Source organism: Ambystoma mexicanum, chromosome 10 (assembly GCF_040938575.1).
Source record: "Ambystoma mexicanum isolate Mex_15411 chromosome 10, UKY_AmexF1_1, whole genome shotgun sequence".
Taxonomy (NCBI): domain Eukaryota; kingdom Metazoa; phylum Chordata; class Amphibia; order Caudata; family Ambystomatidae; genus Ambystoma; species Ambystoma mexicanum.
In genome coordinates this window covers 319,145,513-319,172,443 of record NC_090932.1, presented here as the reverse complement: position 1 = coordinate 319,172,443, position 26,931 = coordinate 319,145,513, and the positions used below count along the sequence as shown (strand labels likewise).

The 26,931-nt window shown below is 47.8% G+C and overlaps 1 protein-coding gene across 1 annotated transcript in view; it reads right to left on the bottom strand.

The window, feature by feature from the left end:
- LOC138493169 (disintegrin and metalloproteinase domain-containing protein 9-like) overlaps window positions 1–26,931 on the bottom strand; it is a 4,098,706-nt gene that overhangs the window by 3,268,451 nt on the left and 803,324 nt on the right. The window contains exon 6 of the mRNA XM_069620352.1: window positions 22,594–22,753. Coding sequence (XP_069476453.1) covers window positions 22,594–22,753 — 160 coding nt within the window. The remainder of the gene's footprint in view (window positions 1–22,593; window positions 22,754–26,931) is intronic.

Here is a 26,931-nt window from a genome sequence, read left to right as displayed (position 1 = left end):
GCACAATATTAAGAGCAAGACCGCCAGCAAACAACAGGTGAGCACAAAGTCTAAAACTCAGGCACTCCTGATTTACTCTATGGATTAACTGAAATTGCCAGGCAGACGGATCCTCACCACTGCTTGAAGCCTAATGAGACCCTCTTTCCTTTTAGCAGGCATCTTATTGTGCTGTTGTAAATGTAGGAATTGTGGGAAAGCTGTCACTGTGTATGCATCCAAGACTCCCCAAACATTGAAAAATTGTATATTCGTATCTAGTATTAGGATTGACAGTGATATTTGTACATGAGAAAGTGCATTTGGAAAGGAGAGTGACACCCTGATTAATATAGAATTGCAGGGGAGTAAATAAAGGTCTGTCTTTGTAGACCCAGTTCCCAAGAAACCCTATTCAGACCTTAACAGGGTGAAGGACTGGAAGTAATAATGACAAAACACAACGATAATCAGTCATTCCACTGCAGCGTGCTGCACTTTAGTGCAGCAGGACGAAGTGTGCAAGCTGTATAATTTCTTCATAACTTTAACTAACAGATGTATATGATTCTCACAATGCCTCTCTTTTGTTCAATGTAACACATCTTCTTACACAGCAGATATTGTTCTAATTAGACATTGTTGACCTTTGCTCTCACGAGTGCTTGTTTGCCTGGACTCACTCCTGCACATGCACAGAGAATATTTGTAAGACTACTTTCTGGCATTTTTTCATGCCACGGCCGTGTAGGACCATGTAACACATGGAATTAGTTATGCCCAGCTTACACAAAGGAACATTTGAAGGAATAAGAGGAGTTGTCTCAATGGGAGGGGTGGGCAAAACTTCTCAGTGGGAAGCATACAGAAAAAACTTGTCACAGGATATCTTACCCAGATGTTTGCATCAACAGACTCATGTAATGAACGTCTATAATGTATTTGATTGGGGTGGGAGAGTCCATGAATAGCCTAGAGTGTAGAACTCCAAGCTGAAGCCATCGCAAACATAAATACAACGTTTTGATTATGGGCCATCTTTTTAGTCAATAACATTTTTGAGCACACTATTCCTTTAAATCTTCTCAATATTTAGTTTTTAACAACAACCCCTAGCTTGTTACACAAAATGAATCCTGAGGTAAGTGGGGGCTGTCCACGCTTTGGCTGGGAAGGTACTTTCTTTCATATGTGGTGGAAATACAGGGTCTTAATGGGATTAAGGGTGCAGATGGTCAAGTATCTTGAATGGTATACAGAGCTATCACTGGTGGTGGAACCTCAGTTGAGTCTGCTAGGTTTGAAGCCGAGAAAAATAAAGGGAAAGGACATTTTTAAATTTGTCTGTCTGCAATTTGTTTTGGCTAAAATACACTTTACTATGTAATCAAAGGCTCAGAGTGCTTCATTTATAGAGGCATGGATCACAGATCTTATCAAGTGGTTGACTTCAGAATGGCAAATGCAATGACCGGATGCACTTAATGAAGTGGGTGACGATGAGTACACAATATGGTAGGCGTTTCTGGAATGACTAAATTCTCTACCTTATTTGATGCCCCTTGAACAAGTACTCACATGAAAGTAAACTGAGGTACACATATTCTTATTAAGATGAGAGTTGGTGAGTTTGGCTGTGGAATGGAACACAATGTACATTTCTCGGTAACTATGCAATTGTTTTTGTAAGCTGGCAAAAATGAACTGTTTGTGTTTGTTAATACAATGTCACAAGTCTCTCCCCTTCTCACCTGTTTTTCTGTTTGCTCGCGACCTTCTTTTGTGACTTCTTTCGCACGGGCCGGGATTTGTATAAGCCCGTGCGCGGGTCTTTGGATTCCAGCGTGCTTCGTTCAGATTACCCAGGATGGAACCAGGAAGGACCAATGTCCGCGCGCAGAGGCACGGAAGCGGTGACTCAAGCGCGGGCGAAATCCAGGAAAGTTCGATAAGTTTGAAGGATGAAAGGAAAGGAGGAGGAAACAAGGAACTGGGATATAGAATTCAGGAGATTAGCCCGAGCAAACTCCGGCAGTACACATCCAGCTACGGCGAGCAGTAGCGTTGAGACGCGCAGAGCCGCAGGGTGTGTCTGTTTAGTAGTGTGCCGAGCGTGGAACGTAAAGGCTGGCAAGCTGCGTCTAGTATTCGACGGCCATGTTGGGAGAGTTGCTGCATTCAGTGCTCTATGGGTCAGGGACCACGAGGTCCAAAAGGGACGCAGGCGACGGTTTATGACAGCATGCCTCCTCTGAAGCCCAGCTCCTCCGAGTTTGCCTGGATGGATAAGGTGGTATCTTCGAATCAGCCTGGGGGCATTCATGTTTGATATGGGTTCCCAGGTGCGCTCACTAGGGGGATATCCTTTCCATTCGACCAAATATTGCAGCTGACCACGTCGGTACCTAAAATCACACATTTCTGGAGACCTGGTATTCGAGTTGGTCATTGACAATTACTAGAGTAGATCTTGGAGCAGTTCGAGAGGGTTGAACATATGGCTTCAACAGAGAAGTATGGAAGACTGGGTGGATCCTTTTCCATGATTCTGGTAGTCGGAGTCGAAAGGCCACTGGATTGACGATTTCTTTTATAGAAAAGGGACTGTAATACCTGGGAGCCAATTTATTTGGTCGTAGGTGACGTGGGAGGAGTTTTGAGGAAAACCAGACCTTATCGCCTATTGAATAAAAAGGGCCTGGTCTTCTTTTGGAGTCAGCATAATGTTTAACGTCTCTTCGGGCCCTTTCTAGGTTTTCTTTAGCTTCTTTGTGCACATTGATTAGTGTTTCAATCCAGGAATCAACCGTAGGAACTGGGGTGGGATGTGGAAGGATGGACGGTAGATCTGAAGGATGAAATCCTTGACTACAGAAAAAGGGACTGGTTTTGATAGCTGAATGATCCGAATTGTTGTATGCAAATTTGGCCACAGGTATTAAGAGTGACCAATCATCCTGGACCTTGGTGGCGAAGCAACGAAGATATTGTTCCAGAGTTTGATTTACTTGCTCAGTAGCTCCATTGGTCTGTGGATGATAACCCAAAGACAAGGCACGCTGGATTCCCAGTATACGACATAACTGTTTCCAGAACTGGGATATGTACTGTGGCCCTCTATCAGAAATGATCTTGGAAGGTAGCCCATGAAGCCGGAATATGTGTTCCAGGAAAATTCCAGCAAGTTCAGATGAGGATGGCAGTTTGTATAAAGGTGTAAAATGAGCCATATGAGTGAACACATCAATGGTAACCATTATAGTTGTGTAGCCCCTGGAAGAGGGTAGTTCCACTATGAAATCCGTGGCAATGATTTCCCAGGGTCTTGTTGGTATTGCCAGTTGGAGCAGGAGACCTGCTGGTCATTTGTTATCATGTTTGTTCTAATTGCAGACAGCACATGTCTGGATATGGGTCTTGATATCATCCTTCGTCTTTGGCCATCAAAACTGTCTTTGTATTAGATGGAGAGTGTTGGTGATGCCACGGTGTCATGAATGGAAAGTATCATGACATAGGCTTGTGATTTTTTGTCTCAGTCCAGGAGTGGGAATGACCAAGCGATTGTCCTTGAACAGGTATCCGTCCTTTGTTTTGAGATTCCATCAATTGTTTCTCTTAAACTCCTTCCAAGGTTCAGAGGACTGGGTTTGAATACGAATATCCTCCAGGAGGGTAATTGCTTGGGCAACAAATATTGTGTGGGGAAACATCTTAGGAAAGGTCTGATCCTCAAGGGGTTCATAGTCAGGACGTCTGTATAAAGCATCGGCTATAATGTTGTGTGTTCCAGGGAAGTGATGGATTTGGAATTGGGCAAAAAAGAAGGCCCAGCGGGCTTGGCTTTGCGACTGTTTCTACATTCTAGGGATTGTAGGACTTGGAGATTCCGATGGTCTGTGCGGACTTGAACCGGGTGTTTGGCTCCCAGAAGGAGATGACGCCAATCAGTGAATGCCTGACGGATGGCTAACAATTCCTTCTCCAGGACGGAATAATGGGTTTCACTGGGAGTCAAAGTGCGGGAGAGATAGGCAATGGGATGTTCTAGTTTGTCTCCAAGTTCCTGTTTCAGGACTGCCCCAATGGCGTAGTTGGAAGCATCAGTTTGGACAATGAAGGGTCTGTCCGTGTCCGGTTGAGCAAGGATGGGAGCTTGTGTGAACTCTGACTTTAATTGTTGAAACGCCGAATCTTGGACTGAGGTCCACTGAAAGGGGGTGTCCTTTTTTAGCAATGTAACAATAGGATGAACAATCTCCAAAAATGCTGGAATAACCTTTCTGTAGAAGTTAGTAAGCCCCAGGAATGATTGAATTTGCTTTACGCTAGTGGGAACAGGCCAAGGTAGAATGGAGTCAACCTTCGAAGAGTCCATTCCAATCCCCTTTTGGCTAAGAACAAATCTGAGGTAGTGAACAGTAGATACGTGAAAAAGGCATTTCTCGGGTTTGGCCAGGAGTTTATGTTCCCGTAGATGTTGTAAGACTGCCTTTGCGTGCTCTTCATATTCTTGATGGTCCTTGGAGTAGATCAGTATGTCGTCTAGATATACAATGACGAAGAGGAACAGCATATCAGAAAATACCCGATCCATAAAGCGTTGGAAGACTTCTGGGGCATTAGCAAGTCCAAAGGGCATGACTAGATGTTTAAAATGGCCAAAGGGTGTTCTAAAGGCTGTCTTCCATTCGTCACCTTCCTTTATACGAATAAGATAGTAGGTGCCCCTGAGGTCTAGTTTGGCGAAGATGACAGCACCTCTGACGGCTTCCAGGATGTCTGAGATGAGAGGCAATGGATAACGGTCCTTGGGATAACGGTCCTTGAGAGTGCATTGGTTAAGGCCACGGTAATCGAGACATGGCCTAAGCTCCTTGGAATCCTTCTTGGGAACAAAAAATAGGGAGGTGCCCGCTGGGGACTTGGATGGTCGAATAGTTCAGTTTTCCAAATTGGTATCCAGATATTCCCGGAGGGCCCTCTTTTCAGGTTCTGACAAGATAAACATTCTTCCAAACGGAATTACTGCTGAAGGTTCGGTATTGATGGCACAATCTTCAGGTCTGTGGGATGGTAAAGCTTGAACTATGGCTGTTGAGAACACATCTGTGTATGTCTGATAGGCCCTGGGAATCTGGATGACGTTAGAGACAGTGACTGGTATTTGTTGATTTTCTTGGAAGTCTTCAGAGGGCCTTGGTAAGGTGTTCAGGGACAAACAGTGGGACATACAATGTTCCGGACCAAGAAATAGAGAGCCTGCTGCCCAATTGATATAAGGAATGTGCTTCTGTAACCAGGGCATGCCTAAAACCATTGGATAGTGGGCAGATCTTATAATATCAAATTTAATCCTCTCTTGATGGTGGTTTACCGCATTCAGTGCTCTATGGGTCAGGGACCACGAGGTCCAAAAGGGACGCAGGCGACGGTTCATGACATAACATGCTTGTTATTGCTATGTGATTTGAGACAATACATTTAAAAACATTGGTTAGGCTTGTCATATAACGTATCATCTTTCACCCCCACAAGGTTTATGTAACAGTATACTGTGTTAATAACTGTTTTGATTTACCCTGACACCAATGTTGTGTTTGTATGTGTGTGCGTGTTTATAATATCGTTTTAATTACTGTGTAGCTTACTGCCCTGAATGCAACAATCTTCTTATAATAAATAAGTATATTTGTTATACTTTCCTGTGTGGACATTCTATTGCTTAACCGAAATTGTGTATGTGATTTGCACTTTAAGCCAATCTTCTATCCTCCCTGGTTTAAAACATATTGCTCAGTAATATTATCAGTGAGACGTTTGTTGTAACTTGGTGGAAATCCTGCAGGCTTGCTAAGGCTGGTCTCTTAGTACTTGAATACCCTTCTAATAGATATCCTAGACAAAGCATCCACTCTAACAGTCAAAGATTCAGCAGGTGAGTCAGCACAGGGTAATCAATAGCCCACAATCACAGCAGTGCGGTCAGTGTGCATAGTTGTGGCGATTATGTCCCGCTGTGCTTGCTGACGTAGAACATTGCTGCTGTTGTCTATTTGCACCAGTGGACTTCAGCCCCAATGAGACACGAGAAAGGCTTTGAGAGCTTAGAAGATTACCTTCAGCTGTAGAATAATTAAATATTATTTTTTGCTGACTGCAGCCTCCCCATCATCATAACCCATCCGATCAGTGATGAGTCAGTTGAGATCCCCTTCAGGTACTTCCCACTTGCATCCACCCGGGAATTTCCTTCCTGATCATATCTGGTTGGGGATGAAGGTTGAATGAGATTGGGTCCCCTGCTCCCAAATGATGAACAACTGTCTTTGTGTGTTCTTCATGTACAGTGTGGCCTAATGGACAAAAAAGAAAGGGGGGTATAAATGTGTCCTTTCAAAGCACCTGGAAAAAACAAACAGGATGTAGAGCACAATACAAAGGTGTGACAAATATATGGAAAAGGAAGCATGGAATGAGGTTACAGGGACAAGCAGTCTGCTTAGTTACAGTCTGTATCAGAAATCTCAGCTAACAGTTGCGTTACATAATGTGGATGATCCGTTTGCTAAGGCATCATTGGTTACAGACATTCTGGTTCTTGCAGGCTATCCATATTACAATAAACATAAAACAAGTGGATGTAGGAACAAGTCAGATAACGTTTTGCAGGGCCAATACAAGCAAATTCAAGGTTATCAGATAATGGCAAAATGTGGCCGGGGGGCGAAAGTGCCCGTCCTAATGTATAAGGGTGTTACAGTCAAGTATAGGAGCCACTGGGAGGAGGAAAGGTTATTTAATATATGCAGACGGTATCTAGTCAATTCATCTAAACCCATTCCATCTAATACCATTCCATCAAAATGTTTCCATCTAAAAAATTTCCATCTAATGCATGTTTTTGGGGGGTAAAAGTTTAATTTTTGTTCAGGTGCATTTTAAAGGGTAAAAAACGTTTTTTTTTAGATAGATATTAAAAAATAAAAGGAATGCATCTAAAAGATGTCCATCAAATGATTAGATGGACATCTTTTAGATGGAAAAATTTCAATGGAATGGCATTAGATGCAAGGGGCCTCATTACAAGATTGGAGGTAATGAAAAAAGGAAGGCGGAATGGTAATACCGGCATCGTTAACGGGCCTGTGGCATTACGAGCCGACAACCCGCTAATACCGGCATCGCCCGTACCGTGCCCCATAATACTGGCATGCGCGCGTACACGCGCCCCCTCCGGGGAGTAAATACCGGGATGCCGGTAATAGGAGGAGATAACAACCCATGCGGACATGCAAATACCGGTATCCCGAAGGCGGTAATTAAGGGCTGAACGATGGCACCCATACAGGCATCGCGGACCACCCGCAAACAGCAATCAGCCATCAAGCCAACTGCCACAGATGCACACAATCACCACAGGTGGAGTCAATGGAGCCTGGGCCAGCACAAAAGGAGTACACCCACACACCACACACACCCCCACAGGTGGAGGTAATGTAGACTGGCCCAGTACAAATGGCGCACACCCACACACCCCCCGCCCCCCCAGATGGAGTTAATGGAGCCTGACCCAGTACAAAAGTAGTACACCTACACACTGTTAGGGAGAATTCTCATTCTATGGCTAATTTCCCTTACCTATAGAGTCCCCCAGCAGCTTTGCTGGATTTGAAGGGTTTGTTTCTTTTCTCCTGCTAAGAGCGAGACTCTCCTGCAAGAGTGAGGCTCTTTTTTTCACTCTTAGGCATTTTTGCTGTGTGTGTTCTAGGCTATTTTTGTGTTTAATGTCTATGGGGTTTTTCTCACCTCCATAGAAACCATCTTTATTCACAGGTGTTACACAGCACCCTCACTGCAGTGACACAGGGGTGTCGTAGCGACCCCTAAACATAGACTCCATACCCTGGGACTGATTACTGTCTCCCACGGCATGTAAAGTCCCAATTGACTTTACTAGTCAATTTTTATGAACTAAACCAGTACAACCCATCCTACTATGGAGGTACTGGAAAGGGTTAATAGTTTTCCCTTATGTTCATTTTCGAGAAGGTAACGTACAGTCCCTCTCTCAAAAGTTTCTGGCTGGTGGCAGTGGTTACTACCGTAAATATTCGACCGCAAATATTTTCCTATGGGTTTTTCCCATTGATCGAGGCAACCACTTTGTCTGACAGCCTCTAAGATACCGCCGGTGTATTTTAATATTAACTTTACTCCGGTAGGTTTTATTTGCCAGAACTTTGATATAACTTCTTTCTCGTGTCTTTCTCCAAACTCCTAACTCAGGACGGGGATCCTTTGTTCGTCCGTTAGGCGGGCTTCTGCCAAGAAGCCCTCCTTTCGGCGCCACTGAGTCTGGGGTGGGTCCATTGTGTGGGAGGGGGAGAAGGACCCCTGGACAGGGTTGCCTCAGCAACCCATGTCGCACTGTAGCCTGATGGCTGGAGGGTCTCCCGCCAAGATGACCACTCCATTGTGTGAGTGACAGCTAGGCTGTATGAATGGGTTTTTTTTGCATAAAAGCAGGGTCCTGAGGACTGGAAGAGCAAGACGTCGCCACTGGAACTAAGAAGCCGAAGAGGAGAGAAGCCAAAGACATCTGCAAGGACTGAACCACCGGTGAAGCCCTGCTGCAGCGTCTCACCACTTTTCTCCACACAACGCGAGAAGATCTTCACCTGAAAGATCCTTCTTCCCTTGAGCTGGTGGGGCCAACCAGTTTGCCAATCGCCTTCCCAGACCTGCCTTGGTCGAATCACCAGTACCCTGTACTCGGAGGCCGGATAGCCAGGCACCAGTCCACCCGGATCGTGATTTAAAGGAGCGTACCTTTTATTCGTCGGGCAGCACCGCGGCTGGTTTCATCCCTGGGTAGTGCAGTAACTCGAACCTTCCTCCACGAAGAGAGCCTCTCTTCCTCTGCTGGATCCTTCGAACTACAGGAACTACCAGGAACAACCGCCACCGCAGGAGCCACTTCTTCATTATAAAGGTACATTGTTCTGCCAGTCCGCCCTTTCTTCATGGTAGCTCTAAAGGTGTTTTAAATCCTTTACCTACCTGTTGGGTTGGCCGTCCCTCTCTCTAACATTGTCTTTCACCTTCTGAATCCACCTTTTCAAAATCGTTAACCAAAGACTTGACTGCAGCTACAAGAACATTTTGCTCCTGGGCCCTTGCCCTGTGCCAATGACTCTGGTACAGGCCTACTGACTCCGGCTACATTTGTTAGAACTGCCTTCTTTAGATTGCTTCTCAAATAGAACTGTGTTGGTGCACCTACTTCGTATAACTACCCTTTTCTTCCCCTTTTTAAAATTTGTGAAATGCCATTTTGCTCAGTTTTCATTTAAGTATTCCTTATACTGATGCACTGTCTTACTTACAGTGGTTCATAAACCTATGGGAAGTGTTGCTAGGGTGTGTAAGAAGCTATTTCTGAATAACTTGTGCTTTCTCTCCCTTGTGAGAAATTGATAGGGTATCCCTTAAGTGTGGTTTTCACTGTGCCGTTTTGCTCAGTTTTCACTCTGGTTCACTTGATATACAATTTAACTAGGGAGTGTGTATATTTTTCTTTGACTTATTTTAACTTACTCGATGACTGTGATAAATGTATTTTATTAGAAGTGTATACAAAAATATATATCTACTTTTTAATACAAAGCTTTGGTCAGTGTTTCCTTGCGCCATAGTACTGTAGGCCTATTGTGTAAACCCTGAATACTGCTCATCTCCCTCTTGAGATAAGTCTGACTGCTCAGCCACAGCTACCAACTAAATCTTTGTGGTACAGACTGATACCAAAGGGGATTTATTGCTCTCACCTGTAGTCTTAATCTTCTGTAGTGCTCCCTAAGGGAACTGCACAGGATTCTGCCTAACACACACCACACCCCTTCCCACACCAAAATGCTACCACTAGCTTTTGCAATCATGGCGCTGGAGGACATGCCTATACTGCTACAACTACAGCAACAACAGCAACTCCAACAACTACAGCAGCAACAACAGGCAGCACAGAGGAGACGCAGGAGGATAAGGAGGGTGAGACAGGCCCAGCAATTACCACCAGCGCAGCCAGCAGTGCCTCGTAGGCAGCCACCAATCCCTTGCATCAGACCCAGGCCATTCAACCTAACCCCGGAGCAGATCCACACCCTGTACCGGTTGGACTGGGACACCATCACCACCATAGTCGACATTATACACAACAACATTGCCAGCCTCATAAAAATATGCACTGCCACCCCCCCGCTACTAAAGGTGGTGTCTGTGCTCCACTTCCTGGCCACAGGCACCTATCAACACACAGTGGGGCAGCTGCATGGCATTTCACAACCACTATTTTCACGCATGCTAAACAAAGTGCTGGATGCCCTCCTGATGCACGCAAGCACCCACATATCCCTACCACGGACTGCCCAGGAGATAGCCGACACCAAAGTAGGCTTCCATGCACTGGCAGGCATGCCCAATTGTGTTGGTGCCCTGGACTGCCCCATGTGGAATTGGTAGTCCCCCATGCCATAGAGGCGGTGTACCGCAATCGCAAGCAATACCACTCAATGTGCAAATGGTATGTGACTCCAGCAAGATCATCACACATTGCTGCGCCCGATTTCCCGGATCAACACATGATGCCATGGTGCTGCGCAACTCCACGCTACCCCGTCCCATGGAGCGACATGCTGGGCCGCGTGCCTGGCTGCTTGGTGAGTTGCCCAACTGGCCCATGGCAGTGTTTTGGGGTACTGATGTGTAGGGATGCATACTCCACCTGGGTGGGAAAGGGGGGATGCATACTCCACCTGGGTGGGAAAGGGGGGGTGCATACTCCACTTGGGTGGGAAAGGGGGGATACATACTCTGCCTGGGTAGGAAAGGGGGGGTGCATACTCCACCTCGGTGGGAAAGGGGGGAGGTGCATACTCCACCTGGGTGGCAATTGTCGGTGATTGGAGAATGCATGCAGAGCATGCACTCCTGACCTGAGCCTCCCAAACCGAACATGACACATCACTGGCACACATTTTACCAATTATGCATATCGATCACAACAAGTGAGAGGCACGACCAGGCCACCATGGGTATGTCAAGCATTGCATGACTGAATAGGATTGCAACTGTGCCAATGTGGCTAGTGTGACCATGCACAGTGTTGAATACACAGCATAAATGGGAGACTAAACATTGTCGTACAACCACAGTACATCAGCCTCAGCATGCATTATCACACCCTGCATCATCCATTGAACACCATCCAGACTTCCACACCTCATAGGAGTATAGTATGCATCTAGGTAACAATCTTGCATATGTACTGTTGAAGGCGCGTTTCCGCTGCCTAAGCAGGTCTGGTGGGGCACTCCTTTATAGGCCTGAGAAGGTGGCAAAGATCACCATGGCCTGTGTCATGCTGCACAACATGTGCGTCCATAGAAATGTACCACTGCCACCTGACAGTGACATGCATTCATCAGGTGAGGATGATGAGGATGGAGACGGACTACCATGGCTTCCCCCTGATCCACATTCTCCTCCATGTCATCCTCAGTGGTAGCCAGTGCTTGTAGGCACTCCCCTTCATCTGGTGTGGGTGTGGGCTGCTGTGTCTCAAGTGTGTCAGGCACACTGGCAGCAGGTGTTGTTGGCTGTGTCTCGGATCGGTCAGGCACACTGGCTGTGGGTGTGGCCTGCTTGGCTGCCACGGAGGTGGTGGTGGCAGTAGCCCTTTTCTTTGGGTGGGACGTGGATGCCCTCGCGGTGGTGTCTTTGCTGGCATCTTCGCCATCAGTGCCTGGGGGGTAGAAGAGATGTAGGGCATCAGTGATGGTGTTACATGCCAGAAGCATGCTGTGGTGCTGTTTGTTAGGCAGAATCCTGTGCAGTGCCCTTAGGGACCACTACACACAATTAAGACTACAGGTGGCAATACAAGTGTTACCTTTCGTACAAGCGTGTACTACTATGTCAGAGTGGTAGCAGTGGTGGAGCAGCCAGGCTTATTTTAAGAGCATATGAGCAGTAGCAGAGATTACACAAAGGGACCACAATTACTGTGACTCAAGCAAACACTGACTCAAGGTTTCAGGTAAAAAATATAAGTACATTTATTTTTAAACCATTCGTTATAAATACATCACTTCTATTAAACTTAAACACAAACCACACGTCAAATATACTACAACTAACCAATTCACTTTGTACAGTAAGTCTCAAGGTAAGTACCCTGTGTTTGAATGAACCGTTGTTACGAACAAAACACATTACCGCAAATACGATTGCGATCACTTTTTGACAGTTCGGTCTACTAAATAAACGCGTATCCATGACATGAAATGCTACCGGGGCAAAAACACACTTAGCACCTGAGATACCCAGAGGGAGTTGGAGGCAAAAATCACAGGCTATATTTTAGTTAGGCAGGCAGAATCAAGAAACACTCAGAGACAGGAGTTCAAAAGTCAAAGGGCCGCAGCAGGGTTGAAAGACACTGAGGCCTGTTGCCGAAGATCACACAGTCAGACAGTTCACGATTCAACGTAGCCAAAAGTACTTCGATATTGTCAATGTTCGGAAGCAAAAGTTATAAGAAGGAGGGAAGACAAGGGCAAGCCTTGGAAATGAAGAAAAGGGATTCACCCAGTTTCATCAAGTAGAACACAGTACCTTGTTCCAATGGTGCAGCTGGTGCCCTGGCAGTTGTTCCTGTTGGTTTCCCGCAGACCCACGATTCCTGGAGATTTGCTGTGAAGGAGGACGTCTGAAGGGGGTCTGCACCACACAGGATGAAGCCGGCAGCAGCGAAGAGGAACAAAAGGTGTGCTCCTTAAAAACAGGAGAGGCTCTTCAGGTGGCTATCCGGACCATTTCAGCAGCGTGCAGCGATTTCGACCAAGGAAGAGGATCCTCTGGCTGTGGAAGATGAGCTGGTTATCCCCATTAAGCTCAAGGGAAGAAGACTCCGGGCTGCATCTTCTCTGAGTCGTTGAAGGGAAGATAGATCAGGACTGCAGCAGGGCTTCACCGGGACGGGGTAGTTGCAGCAGCCGTCGTTCTCTCTGCTTCTCTTCGGTTCCTTGTAGTTCCAGTGGTGACTCTCTGACATCTAGCCCAAGAGACCTGCCTTTTATGCGAAAAACACCCATTCACACAGCCTGGCTGTCAATCGCCCAGCAGGGGGGTTGTCCAGCCCGGACAACTACCCTGGCAATCATGACACGTGCGACTTGGGTTTCCTAGGATACCCTGTGCAGGGGGTGACTACACCCCTCCCTCACATTCAGCCCACCTAGACACCCAGGCGCCTTGAGGAGGGCTTCTGAGCAGAAGTCCGTCAAAAGACAGTGAACAAAGAAGGCGAACCTAGTTTGCCGCGCAAAGTGAAACACAAGAAGGACTTTAACAAAAAGAAATGGTGAATAAACCCAACCGGAGCCAAAAGAAAGGCGATTTGGTCAAGCAGGTTTATGTTCGAGGCTAATATAATAGCCAAGAACAGTACCACGTTTATCTAATATAATCGCGGTAGAAAAGTTAGGGTAGATACCACTGCCACCAGCCAAGTCTAAATGTTAAAAGAGCGAACCAATGCTCTAGGAGGTACAGATAAAAAGGGATACGAATTAACCATTTCCAGTACTCCATGGAAGATGGGGTGTACTGGGTCTGTGGTAGATTGAAGTAAAGTTAATGGTAACTTTACCCTTTTCTGGGGGACGGTAGTCGCCTCAGAAATGGAGTCGAGGGAAGTCTCAAAGACAACCCTGTGCCACGGCACTGAAGGTGCTGTGTGACACACAAAAAGAAGGGGGCTACTGAAGTGGTGTACTTCAGAGTTCACAATCACAAAAACAGATGGAAACACATAACAAAACACAGGTAAGAGTGGGGGGAAAGCTCTCACTCTTACCAGGTGGAAAAAAATAAACTACAGAAGTCCAGCAAAGCTGCTGGGGTACTCACTAGGTGAGGGAAATTAGCCATAAATGAGAATTCTCCCTAACATCTGCGATGTCTGCACCACATTTAAAACAGCTGGGGCTAACCGAGGGGGCAAAACGAGACACCCTCTCAGGGGTATAGTGCAACCCGTTCAGCAATTTAAATTGAATGAGGCGATGTCTAGCGTTTAATGAGACCTCCTTAGTGAGTCGACACCAGCGAGCCCATCTGGCATCCTCTAAAGGGGCACCCAGTTTCTCCTCCCAACACACCCTGGCCGAGCTGGATGGCACCCGCGTATCCTGACATTTCTTATATGGTGCAGAAATGAGCCCCCTTGTGTACCCCGCCGCCACAACCAACTCCAGCGGCTGGCACTCTTCAGGCTTCTTGGGATATGATGACCATTTTGACCCAACAGCCACCCTGATTCTGTAATACTGCAGCATTTGAGTGAGACCACCGCCCAGCCTTTCAATAACAGTTGAGATGGTTGCATAAGTGCCCTCAGGGAAGAAGACCTGCAGAGTCATCTCACCCAAGGGATCCCACCACTCCTTAATGGTTTTATCGTACGTGGGGGGAAGTCCGGGGCATCGCCACAAGGGGATAGATCCAGCGTACGGTTTGGAAATCTGTAACCTCTTATATATCCTGGACCAGGCATTCACAGTGGTATGAACTGGATCGAACGTGAATGTGTCAGTATGTATATTAGCGAGAACTATAGTGCGGAGGCAAGTGGGAGAAGCACTGTATCTTTCGAAGTCTGTGTGTATTGGGCGGGCGTGTAATGTATACCAATGACCAGCGAAGTGCGCCTGAGCAACCTCATAATAAAGTTTGAAATCAGGTGCCTGCAAGCCTCCCTGTTCGTACGGTCTAGTCATCGCCTCCCACTTCATGCGTGGAGTATCTGACTCCCAACAGAAGCCTACCGCCAGAGTTCGAAGTTTGACGAAAAAAGCTCTACCCGGCCACACGGGAATATTAACGAAGTAATAGAGTAATTTGGGGACCACAACCATTTTCAGCAGAGAAAGTCTGCCATATAATGACATTGGTAATTTGGCCCACAGCTTCAGCTTATCAGAGAGAGTATGTAAATACTTCCAGTGATTCTCGGACATCAGAGTTTGTTGCTGCCGCGAGACAGTGACACCCAGGTATTTAATTCTATCTTGTGTCCATCTGAACCCCTGGAGATCTGCCAGAGGGGACGTGCTTTCATTCAATGGGAATAGCTCTGACTTGGATTCGTTAATTCGGTACCCTGAGAATTTAGTGAATTTGCGTATCTCTTTTGAGTATCGGGGGGAGGTTTATTTGTGGGTTTCTGATATATAGCAGTGAGTCGTCCGCATACAACGAGATTATATGCGAGGGGCCTGTAATGCGAAGACCACGATGTATGTGACAGAGTCGCAACAGGGCCGCGAGGGGCTCTATAGTGAGGGCAAAGAGCAGCAGTGACAGGGGGCATCCCTTGCGGGTGCTTCGAGCGAGTGAAAATATAGGGGATATTGTGTATCCTGTCCTGACCCTAGCCTTTGGTGAAGAATAAAGAAGCCCTACCCACTGGATAAAGAAATCGCCTAGTCCCATACGGCGAAGGACCGAGAATAGAAATTACCAAGACACTGAAACAAACGCTTTTTCGGCATCTAATGAGGCGGCTACGGCTTGCGAGGTTGGGTTTATTTGCGATATAATACCAAAGAGTCTGCGCAAGTTATACGCCGTCATGCAGCCGGGGATGAACCCAGATTGGTCTAGATGAACGAGGTCCGGCATCTATGGAAGTAATCTTGCTGCTAGTAGTTTAGCCAAGATTTTGGTATCAGAATTTATTAGGGAGAGCTGTCACGACCTTTAGCCCTGATTCCCACTGGCAAGCCCATTGGCCAGGTGGAATCAGGGCTCGGATCACTAATAAGGCCTGGCACCCACTTCTCAGGCCCTCTTGGGGCCAGTTCTGGCGCTTTTGGCGCCAGGCTCATCAGTAAGGAAAGACATCTGCTTCAGGAACTACTTTATTTAGGCTTTCAGCCAACATGGAGGCATCCACATAGCTTGATTCCTAGAACCAAGCTATGCGGTCTAGTGTTTTGGGTGTGGTGGCCTAGGGACTACTTTACCTGGACTACTTTACAGTGGCTATTTAAACCACACCCGAACAAGAAAACACGCCTCGCGTTACTTTGCTTCTAGCAACGTGACGCTCAACGTGTCCAGCTTTCTCACGAGCCTAGTGAATTCCGGACCTGCAGAAAAACCAAGAACATTGTTAGCAGCAGAATCTTACCTGCATTCATCATCCTTCACTGCTCACAGCTCCAGAGCAGCTCTGTTGGTGGAGTTCACTGCCTGGATCGAAGGACCTGAGAAAAGGAGAAAGACATAATTAAAAGAGGTAGTGGAGACATTACAACCACAAAGCGCTTAAAGACTTACCTGGTTGGTTGCTTTTCGGCCAGCATAGCTCCGGAACTCCATCTGCGCTGGGAACTCACCGCGAGCTACGAAAAGAGAAAAGCACAGGTCAGTGAGGACAAGACATCGCTGCGCTACGCAAAGCGCCTCCTTACCGCATCATATCGCTATAGCGCACCATCATCTCCCGGTGAGAACCAGCATATCCAGTTCTCCAAGCGGACACTCCGCGCTCCTAGGGAGATAAAAAAAGAGACATTTAGAACAGAGACAAGGCATGCAAGAATTACGATGTCATCAATCGCAATAAGACCTACCTGAAAGACACTACAAGGGCAGCAGTCAGTGAAGTAACTGGACCGCCCGCGCCCACAAAATACAACGTGCCCCTGCCCAGAGAGCAGGACGGAGAGCCCACCGATTCCGCCAACCAGATGAGAAGAGAACCTGGAGGGGCTGGAAACACAAGTGAGGTGGGGGAAAACTTACTTTGGTCGCCCAGTCCTAATATAGTCTTCATTTCCAGGCGGAATCCCATCGACACCGAGACCACACTAGGGAATCATTGGGAAGGGCACCAACGACCAACTAGCTGGGTGGCGTCCCCGTGGATACCAGGTGAGCGTAACAGAGCGGTCGGTAGGATCCCATCTCCTCAGGGGGCCTATTCGGTTTGCGCAAAACCGTAATTAATGCTTCAGACATCGATGGAGGGAGCGTGCCGCATTGCAGGGCTTCCTCCCAGGCACCGAGAAGATGTGGGGCCAAGACCGTGCTCAGCTCCTTATAGACCTCAATCCCAAGCCCATCAGGGCCGGGAGCCTTGCCGCAGGGGAGCGATTTGATGTTGTCCTCGATCTCCTCCGTAGTTATAGGAAGATTTAATGCCTGATGTGCCTCCTCTTTGAGCTTAGGGAGCGGAACTGAGTCAAGGTAGCACTCTAGCTCCTCGTGGGAGCAACTGTCTGAGTTTGAGTAGAGCGTCTTATAGAATTCGTAGAACTCTGCATTCACCGCTTCAGGGAAATTCAGAGTATTGCACCGAGAATCCCTGTGATATGTGACATGCTCAGGTCTCCCCGGATCGCCCGTGTGAGATGTCGTCCCGGCCTATCAGCCTCTCCGTACCTGCTGGCCTGAATAGGGTGATACAGCAGCCAGACCTCCTGGTCCGCCAGCTCCTGGAATTTCAAAAGATTCCCTTTGATACAGCCCAACAGCGCCCCGTCACGTGTGTGCGAATATTCGTCCTCAAGCCTTTTTAGTTCAGCCTCAACCTTAGTAAGGTCCTTTCTGGTTTCACGTAGCATCCCAGAGGCATTGGAAATGATCTCCCCTCTTACCCACACCTTAAAGGCCTCCCATACCGTACCTGTCTGGGAGACCGATGTTATATTTCTAAGGAAAAAGTCAGCTGATTCAGCATGTAACCTCCCTAGTAATACTGGGTCCGACAGACACCTGGGGGGCATGCGCAGAAGAGGGCGAGGGGTAGCCAGGGCAAACCAGTCAAGCGATAATGTAATGGGGGAGTGATCTGATAAGAGTTTGTGGATAAATCGCAGAGTCCAGCACCCTCGGGACTAGAATGTGCATCATGCACTTGGAGTAATATGAATATTCAAGTTGGGTCGGATTCCGACAGCGCCAACAGTCTATAAGCTCTAAATGAGACATCGCACTAATCAACATCCGACCCGGTGCAGTGAGCTCCCTCTGTGTGTCCCTGGAACGATCCAGAGCGCAGTCAAGTATAAGGTTAAAATCCCCCCCCCATATAATGTATGAATGTGGGCCTTCAACGAGAAGGTCAAATATCTGGGCAACGAATTGGGGGTCATCAACATTAGGGCAATAAGTGTTGACCATTGCTAAATTGACATTAAGCATCGAGCCCCACACTATTACAAACCTCCCCAAAGGGTCGATGCTACGTTTAGATTCTTGAAACTGTATAGAGCGGTGCACAAGAGTAAGTACACTGAGTGTAATATCGCTGCTTGCCCCAGGATTTAGCGAACAGCTCATTAGTGGGCTCCAATGCATGTGTCTCTTGTAACATCACGATTTTAGGGGAACATCTGTTGATATACGCCAACACCTTGCGTGCCTTAATGGGATGATTGATACCGCGCACATTCCAAGAAAAAAAATTGAGTTTAGCATTCACTCCAGTTCTGGACAACATTAGTTAAGCACTGTTTTTGCAAACCATTCAGCAGGCAAATGACATACTCTTTGTTGTTGGAGAGGTCTTCACATGATTTCAACTTTTGAGGGAACAGTCCCAACACAGAGACTAAATAGCCCGGAATTCCAACATTCTTCAGGCAGTCCAACAATAAACACTTAACCGCACCCACACCTCTCAGCTTCCCATCACCCTCATCATCTTCCCCAACTAGACGATGCATTCCCAAACACCAAACAACAATGAGCTTCATGGGGAGCACTATGAGACCACCTAACGGCTCTAATAGTGGATAGCAGCTCAGTACAGACCCCATGCCAGGTAGGGTTACGCCTTAACAAATATTGCGAACAGGGTGGCACGACCGCACCGTCAGTCATTGTCACTCATATTCGAGGGAACAGCATGCGGCGAAGAACCACCCCTGCCACCACGGTCCCTCCTCGGCTGCGGGATGGCAATGTTGGCTTCAATATATGACACAGTTTCTCCAGGATCCTCAAAGAAATGGGACCTACCATTGTGTTGCAGACAGAGTTTGGCAGGGTACAGGAGGGCATACTGCGCCTGGCGCATCCGAAGCAGCTTCATGACCGGGTCAAATGATTTGCGCCGTGTGAGCACCGCCGCTGCAAAATCAGGGTAAATATGAATGTCTGAGGATTCAAAGCGCAGTGCACCCTTTTCCCGGGCCAGTCGCAGTATTAGGTCCCTATCCCGGTAATTAAGGAGCCTGACCACAGTCGTCCGAGGAGGGGCTCCCGGCTTTGGAACTGGGGCGAGCACCCGGTGCGCTCTCTCAACCAGGAAATGTTGTGAAAATCCAGCGGGGCCAAACAGGGATTTAAGAAGATATTCAATGAATTGCTCCATCGGGCCCTTGCAAGCCGCCACGGGAATCCCAACAATTCTAATGTTATTGCGGCGAGAGCGCAATTCAAGGTCGTCACATTTATTGTGGACCTTGTTAAACTCCTGCTGGAGATATGCTATATCACAGCCATGCTTCGCAACCTGGTCCTCAGTTTCCCCCACTCTGGATTCTACCTCTGTGATGCGGGCCCCCTCCTTCTCCAATTTTGACTTTAGGGAGCCAATGGTGGAAACTATGTCATCCAACTTTGTATTTACGGCAAGAAAGCCACTCTGTACAGTTGCCAATAGGTGGTCCTCCCTCGATGTCGTGGGGGAGCAGTACCGCCTATCAGCCAGAGGGTCACCCACCAGTGTAGAGGATTTGGACGGGGTGTTGGTGTAAGTATCCATTGGGCCCTTCTTCTTGGATGCAGCTCCTTTGGTCATGGCCTAGGGGTATAAGCACCTGATCGGAGAAGAATAGCTGAGGGAAGGAGGCCCAGAATGGTGCATGTAAACACGGCCGCCACCCCAGACACAGCACAGCCACACCAGAGAGTCGCCGCGCCCCAAGTCCAGAGGAGGGGGCAGCTGGCACAGCAGTACAGAAGCGCCCGCAGTGCGGCAAGCAGTTCGTGAGGAAAGGATACAGTGGGGCCCGCTACACCAGGTCAACTGGGCCAAAAAGCTAGCTAAGCCGACGTTACCAATAGGGCAGTCAGAACACTGGGCAACAACAACAGGCAGCAGAAGCCGGGACCGACAGTCCAGGAATGGAGCCTCACAGGTGTAAGGAGCAGCCCAGGGGCATCACTGGAGAGATCCCATAAGAGGCCTCCCGGCCAGGGTAAATCTGCAAAAAGGACCAGAGGATTGCGCAGATAACGGGAACCAGGGGGAGCAGACCATGTACCACCATGCGCAGCCACAGCAGATGGACACGTACCAATAGCTGAACCCTGTCACCCACGGGTTGCATGAAGCGAAAGAGCCCCGCTCAGCACGTCCTCACTCCCACCGTGTGCCACAAGGCAGGGGCTCAAGCCACGTCTCCTCCAGGCCAAGATCCGTATGTAGGGAAAGGCAGAGTGCACACCATCAACCCCAGTGTCTAGGAAGATGAAGGCCCCCAGCGCAACGACGTCCCGGAGCACAGCCGCAGCCGGATCCGGGGGGCCAGGCCCTCAGAGCCCACCCGCCAAGATGAGCGTGCGAGCCCGGCCGCAGCCGCCCACATCCACCCCGGCTCTGCACGGTCAGAGGACAGCCAGGGCACACCGCGGCACCAAGGAGGCACTCCGTTGCAGGCACACACAACCAGAAAAGCAGGGCAGCTCACACGGGGTCTCTGGCGCCGAGCTCTCTATTGCCTGCCGGCCGGGCGGGACAGCTCACAGGCACCACGATGTGCTGGGACGGCTCCAGAGCCCGGCACCAACCCGCAGGTGCAGGCAGTACAGCGGAGGCTGCCGCTTAGAGCCAGAGGGGGTCAGGGTAGGCACACGTCCAGTGGGACAGACCCACAATAGGTGCCGAAGGCAGGCAGCAGCGCTCCAGTCCACCGCTGCACGAGCCCCTCACAGTGTGGGAAGCGCTCCACTCAGCACTCCCCCACGGCAGGCCGCCAGCGCGCAACAGCCGCAGTGGGTCCGATTCACAGGAGCCCGGCACCCCTTCAGGATAAGATGAGGTCCCCAGATGCACAGAACCGCCAGCAGCCCTCAGAGTTAGTTTAACGACCACAGGAGCAGGCGTAACCGAATTTATTGCAGCAAAGGATTTTGGTCAGCAGGAGCTCTCGACCTAAGCGGCCATCTTGCTTGGCAGCTCAACAGCACCCCCCCCTGCAAGAGCATTTCTAATATGTTATTACAAATATCAATGGAGAAATCGTGGCACTAATTTTCCAAGTTGCCAGAGAGTAAATGAAGATGCTAAAGTGAGGTGCAAAGGTGTTGCGGCCTGTCTTAACATCTCCATTCATTCTCCGAGGCATTTTTGTGGTTATTGAAGGCGCAGGGGGGTGGTAGAATTGGAGTTACGTTTCTGCCTCCCTATTCCTCATGCCCTACAAAAATCACATGATTTTACACCAGCATACAATTTCATGCTTGCATAAAACAATGGATTCCTATGGAATCCACCTGTTTTTTAACAAGCAAAAAGTAGTAGTAGACTCCATATGTATCCATTGGAAGCTCTGCCTGCCAGATGTAAACAGCAAGCAGCCTTTACTCATTATGTACTGCATAGTGCAAAAGGGAGGTGTAAAGGTGCTCCACCGACCTTTGATACCTCCCTTTTGCATTCTGCAGTGCAAATGACAAAACCTGGCCTGATGGGACCTATTTGCAACTAAGTGCAAACATAAACAGTTCCCCCCTGGAAATGTACGCTATTATTTCAAATGAGTTCCTGTATATCACAAGGCAGGTAAACATTCTCAGGCTCATGTTCATTAAATTAATAATTTCACAGCGCCGGCCCGTTACGTTTACACTTTAACATAAGCAGGTCCCTGCCGCCACAATTAGGTCACTTGCACTGTCTGGTGCAAATGTGAAGGGCAAAAGGCGGCCTACAGGCTTGTAGAGTTTACTTTTGATTGTGAGCACCACTTGCTCATTATTGCAATCAAACCCTGCCTGACATGCTCACATGTTGGGTAGGGTTTAATTATCATTGTGAACACTGCTTACCATACGCACATAATAAGCAGTGTTCACAATTAAAAATAAATGCTGTCCGACAGGCTGCGTTTACAATGGATCCCTGTGGGGTCCGCCAGCTTTGCATAAAGCTCACGGACCCCATAGGGATCTCCAGCATTTGCGCCGGTATGAAAATCTATGCCAGCGCAAATGCTGGAGCACTTGTATGGCGTATAGGAAAGAGGTGGTGGAATCCCGAGTTGGCTTCTGCACCTCCTCTCTGCCATATAAATGGTTGAAAATGGGGGGTAACATTAATGGAAGGCGTAAAAGCCTTATGGATGCCTCTTACGCTTTCCATTAACGTTATTCCCACATTGAACATGAGCCCTCCTGAGTTAAGTCTGTGTGAGAATCTAGCTTTCATATTCCCATATGTTCATATTTTAGCTTTAAATTCTTATGTATATATGTTACAACCTTTTTCCACTACATGCAATTATTAAAGTTACAGTGCAGGTAAAGAAAACCTACCTGTTGTTGATTAATGTTATTATTGATTCCTACAGAGAAGTTGTTCACGCCACATGTTAAGGATTCTGTATATTCCACAGGATAAATATGATGTTTATAGTGAAGAAAAGGCTTTACAGGTTCAATAGCATAGCTGAAATTTCTGTCATGCAAGAATCCGCTGAAAGTGGAACACATAATAAGTATATATTAACATAGACACATTAAAAACAAAGATAACCATTTTAGAAGAAATACAATGATATAATGTCAAATGGGCACTGATTCATTTAATTCTGAAGGGTGTACTTTAAAAATATTCATTAACTTCTAATTCTACACACTCTGGGGGATAAAAGCACATCACATAAAAATGTCATAAGGATAATTTTGAATTATGCTTGAAAAATATTATTTTGCTGTGTAGAGGACAATCTCATGCAACTAACAGACAATTCAGCGCACCGAAATTCTATGCTTGAGCTTATGTATTATATTAAAAATAACAAGAAGAAATTCAGCTTTTATAGATCAGCCCCTAGGCGCGGGACTGCGATTCAAACTCGTGACACAATGCATTGTCTCTCTTTCAACAAAAACAGTTGCCGCTTAGCTATTCTCACGGCCTATCCCACAGACAATCAATATGTATTTCTACATTTCGAAGTGACAGCAAAACAACAGGTAGGTGTTTACTACGTCCAAGAAATTTAATTTTCAAAAGCAAACTTTAACAGTGCTTTTCAGTAGGAGTGGCATTGCCTTGATTTTATCAACTGATAAGAGTTCTCAATATTGTTCAATCTAGTCCCCCTTCTTCTGATTCTGTATCTGCTTGCTTTACCCCGTCACGCACTGAAAAGTGGGAGCGTGAAGCCTTTCTGGAGCGTTGCCTGACCACATCTATAAAAGAGTTTGCATATGTTATTGCGCAAATCGGCAGAATTTGATGAATTTGTCTATCAAAGAACTGTACTATCAGTCTTTAAACATGACTTCATGGAGGGGGGCGCTGTTGCGTGCACACAAAATGGCTGCCTAGCTGCCGAGCTCCTCTCCGGTAATTATCCTTAACGCATAAATATCCTATCTTGGAGCCATCCAGAAAACCTACACTACACGATTCCGGCTCATGACTAGTTTCTGACTGCCCGAGGAAACTCTGGGGAGAATCCGTTGCTTTTTGGCCGAAATATCTGTGTACTACTATCCGATGTCTGGTGTGGGAAGCGCAGACCGTAAAGGAGTACCACGCAGAAATCACTCTAGCCCGCAGGCCGGGAAACGCCTCGGGGACCGCACAGTGGGAGGAGCTTCAAAAGGAACCAGCAGACTACCAGAGAAGAATTGCCTCTCCCTGCATGCTACCGCTTTCTCGACTGCACCGGGGCCGCTCGCGTGTTGCGACCACACTACAAGAAGGTGACATTACCCTGCAGGGATAAACCAACGTCACCCAACTGAGAAGTGTGGACTGACAACTGCTGAGGTAGCAAGCTGCATATGGGGCACCGGCCGCGCAGACGCCACAGGAGCGCGGCGGGCCGCCATGCTGCATCCGAGGAGAGAACACCTAGGCCACTAGCTAGCACACACAGCCCTTATCGGCTGGCGAGACCCAGTGCCAGGGAAGAAGAAAACAAATTGCGGCGGGGCGTGGCTACAGGCCATGTAGGAGGACGTGATTCCCAAAGTGCTCCTGCCGATCCTGACATGATCCGAAATATTACTATGCTAACTGTTACTCAAACTGGCTGAAACTGCAGTCATGGATGTATGAACATATACTGCCCAACTGAAACCGTACATCGGGAACGGGAGACAAGGAACTCGGAGTATAATCGGCTCGGAGGAAAACGCTGTGGCTAGAAGGAGGAGGAACCAAGATGGCGGGCCGAACATAAAGGACTGGGATGTGGCGATAAGCCCTCAGACGTGGACGTTGGACAGTGATTGTGCCAGGAATGAACATAGCAGCTGGGAGGTCCAACTCCCAAAGCAGGTGAAAAAAGGGTGCAGTTCCCCAGGTGTTGCGCCGCAACTCGGGCCGAGAGAGAACAGATGTGAGGCTGGCCAGGGGAACGGGAGCTGAGACATGCAGGCACAGAGACAAAGGGCTAAGAACAGGGCGGACCACGACACGCGCATCAGAGCACCCTGCTGGATGCCGGATGGAGCATTAAGGAGTGGAATGCAGTAGACGGAGGCCCGCACATAACATGTACCGCTGGTTGCGCATGGGCGCCCGTTAGGGAGAATTCTCATTCTATGGCTAATTTCCCTTAGCTATTGAGTCCCCCAGCAGCTTTGCTGGATTTGAAGGGTTTGTTTCTTTTTCCTACTAAGAGTGAGACTCTTTCTCCCACTCTTAGGCATGCCATCTATGTGTGTTCTAGGCTATATTTGTGTTTAATGTCTATGGGATTTTCTCACCCCCATAGGAACCATCTTTATTCACATGTGTTACACAGCACCCTCAGTACAGTGACACAGGGGTGTCGTAGCGACCCCCAAACATAGACTCCATACCCTGGGACTGAGTACTGTCTCCCAGGGCATGTAAAGTCCCAGTTGACTTTACTAGTCAATTCCTATGAACTAAACCCGTACAACCCATCTTACTATGGAGGTCCTGGGAAAGTTAATAGTTTTCCCCTTATGTTCATTTTCAAGAGGGTACCGTACAGTCCCTCTCTCAAAAGTTTCTGGCTGGTGGCAGTGGTTACTACCATAAATATTTCACCGCAAATATTTTCCTATGGGATTTTCCCATTGTTCGAGGCTACCACTTTTTCTGACAGCCTCTAACATACCGCCGGTGCATTTTAATATTTACTTTGCTCCGGTAGGTTTTATTTGCCAGAACTTTTATATAACTTCTTTCTCGTGTCTTTCTCTAAACTCCTAACCCAGGTTGGGGATCCTTTGTTCGTCCTTTTGGCAGGCTTCTGCCAAGAAGCCCTCCTTTCGGCGCCACTGAGTCTGGGGTGGGTCCATTGTGTGGGAGGGGGAGTAGGATCCCTGGACAGGGTTGCCTCAGCAACCCATGTAGCACTCTATCCTGATAGGCTGAAGGATCTCCCGCAAAGTTGTCCACTCCACTGTGTGAGTGACAGCTAGGCTGTATGAATGGGGAGCTTTTTGCATAAAAGCAGGGTCCTGAGGACTGGAAGAGCAAGACGTCGCCACTGGAACTAAGAAGCCGAAGAGGAGAGAAGCCAGTCTGCAACGACTGAACCACCGGTGAAGCCCTGCTGCAGCGTCTCACCACTTTTCTCCACACGACGAGAGAAGATCTTCATCTGCAAGAGCCTTCTTCCCTTGAGCTGGTGGGGCCAACCAGTTTGCCAATCGCCTTCCCGGACCTGCCTTGGTCGAATCTACCGTACCCTCTACCCGAAGGCCGGATAGCCAGGCACCAGTCCACCCGCACCGTGATTTAAAGGAGCGTACCTTTTATTCGTCGGGCAGCACCGCGGCTGGTTTCATCCGTGGGCAGTGCAGTAACTCGAACCTTCCTCCACGACGACAGCTCTCTTCCTCTGCTGGATCCCCCGAACTGCAGGAACTACCAGGAACAACCGCCACTGCAGGAGCCACTTCTTCATTTTAAAGGTACATTGTTCCGCCAGGCCGCCCTTTCTTCGCGGTAGCACTAAAGGTGTTTTAAATCCTTTACCTACCGGTTGGGTTGGCCGCCCATCTCTCATAAAAAGTGTCTTTCACCTTCTGCCTCCACCTCTTCAAAATCGTTAACCAAAGACTTGACTGCAGCTACAAGAACATTTTGCTCCTGGGCCCTTGCCCTGTACCACTGACTCTGGCACAGGCCTACTGACTCTGGCTACATTTGTTAGAACTGCCTTCTTTAGATTGATTCTCAAATAGGCCTGTGTTGGTGCACCTACTTCTTATAACTACCCCTTTCTAAACCTTGTGAAATGCCATTTTGCTCAGTTTTCAATTTAAGTATTGCCTATACTGATGCACTGTCTTGCTTAATCTGGTTCACAAACTTATGGGAAATGTTGCTAGGGTGTGTAAGAAACTATTTCCATATAACTTGTGCTTTCCCTTCCTTGTGAGAAATTGCTAGAGTATCCCTTGTGTGTGGTTTTCACTGTGCCGTTTTGCTCAGTTTTCACTCTGGTTCACTTGGTATACAATTTAACTAGGGAGTGTGCATATTTTTCCTTGACTTAATTTAACTAGCTTGATGACTGTGATAAATGTGTTTTACTAGAAGTGTATAAAATAAATATATATCTACTTTTTAATACAAAGCTTTGGTCAGTGTTTCTTTGTGCCACAGTACTGTAGGCCTATCGCGTAAACCCTGAATACTGCTCATCTCCCTCT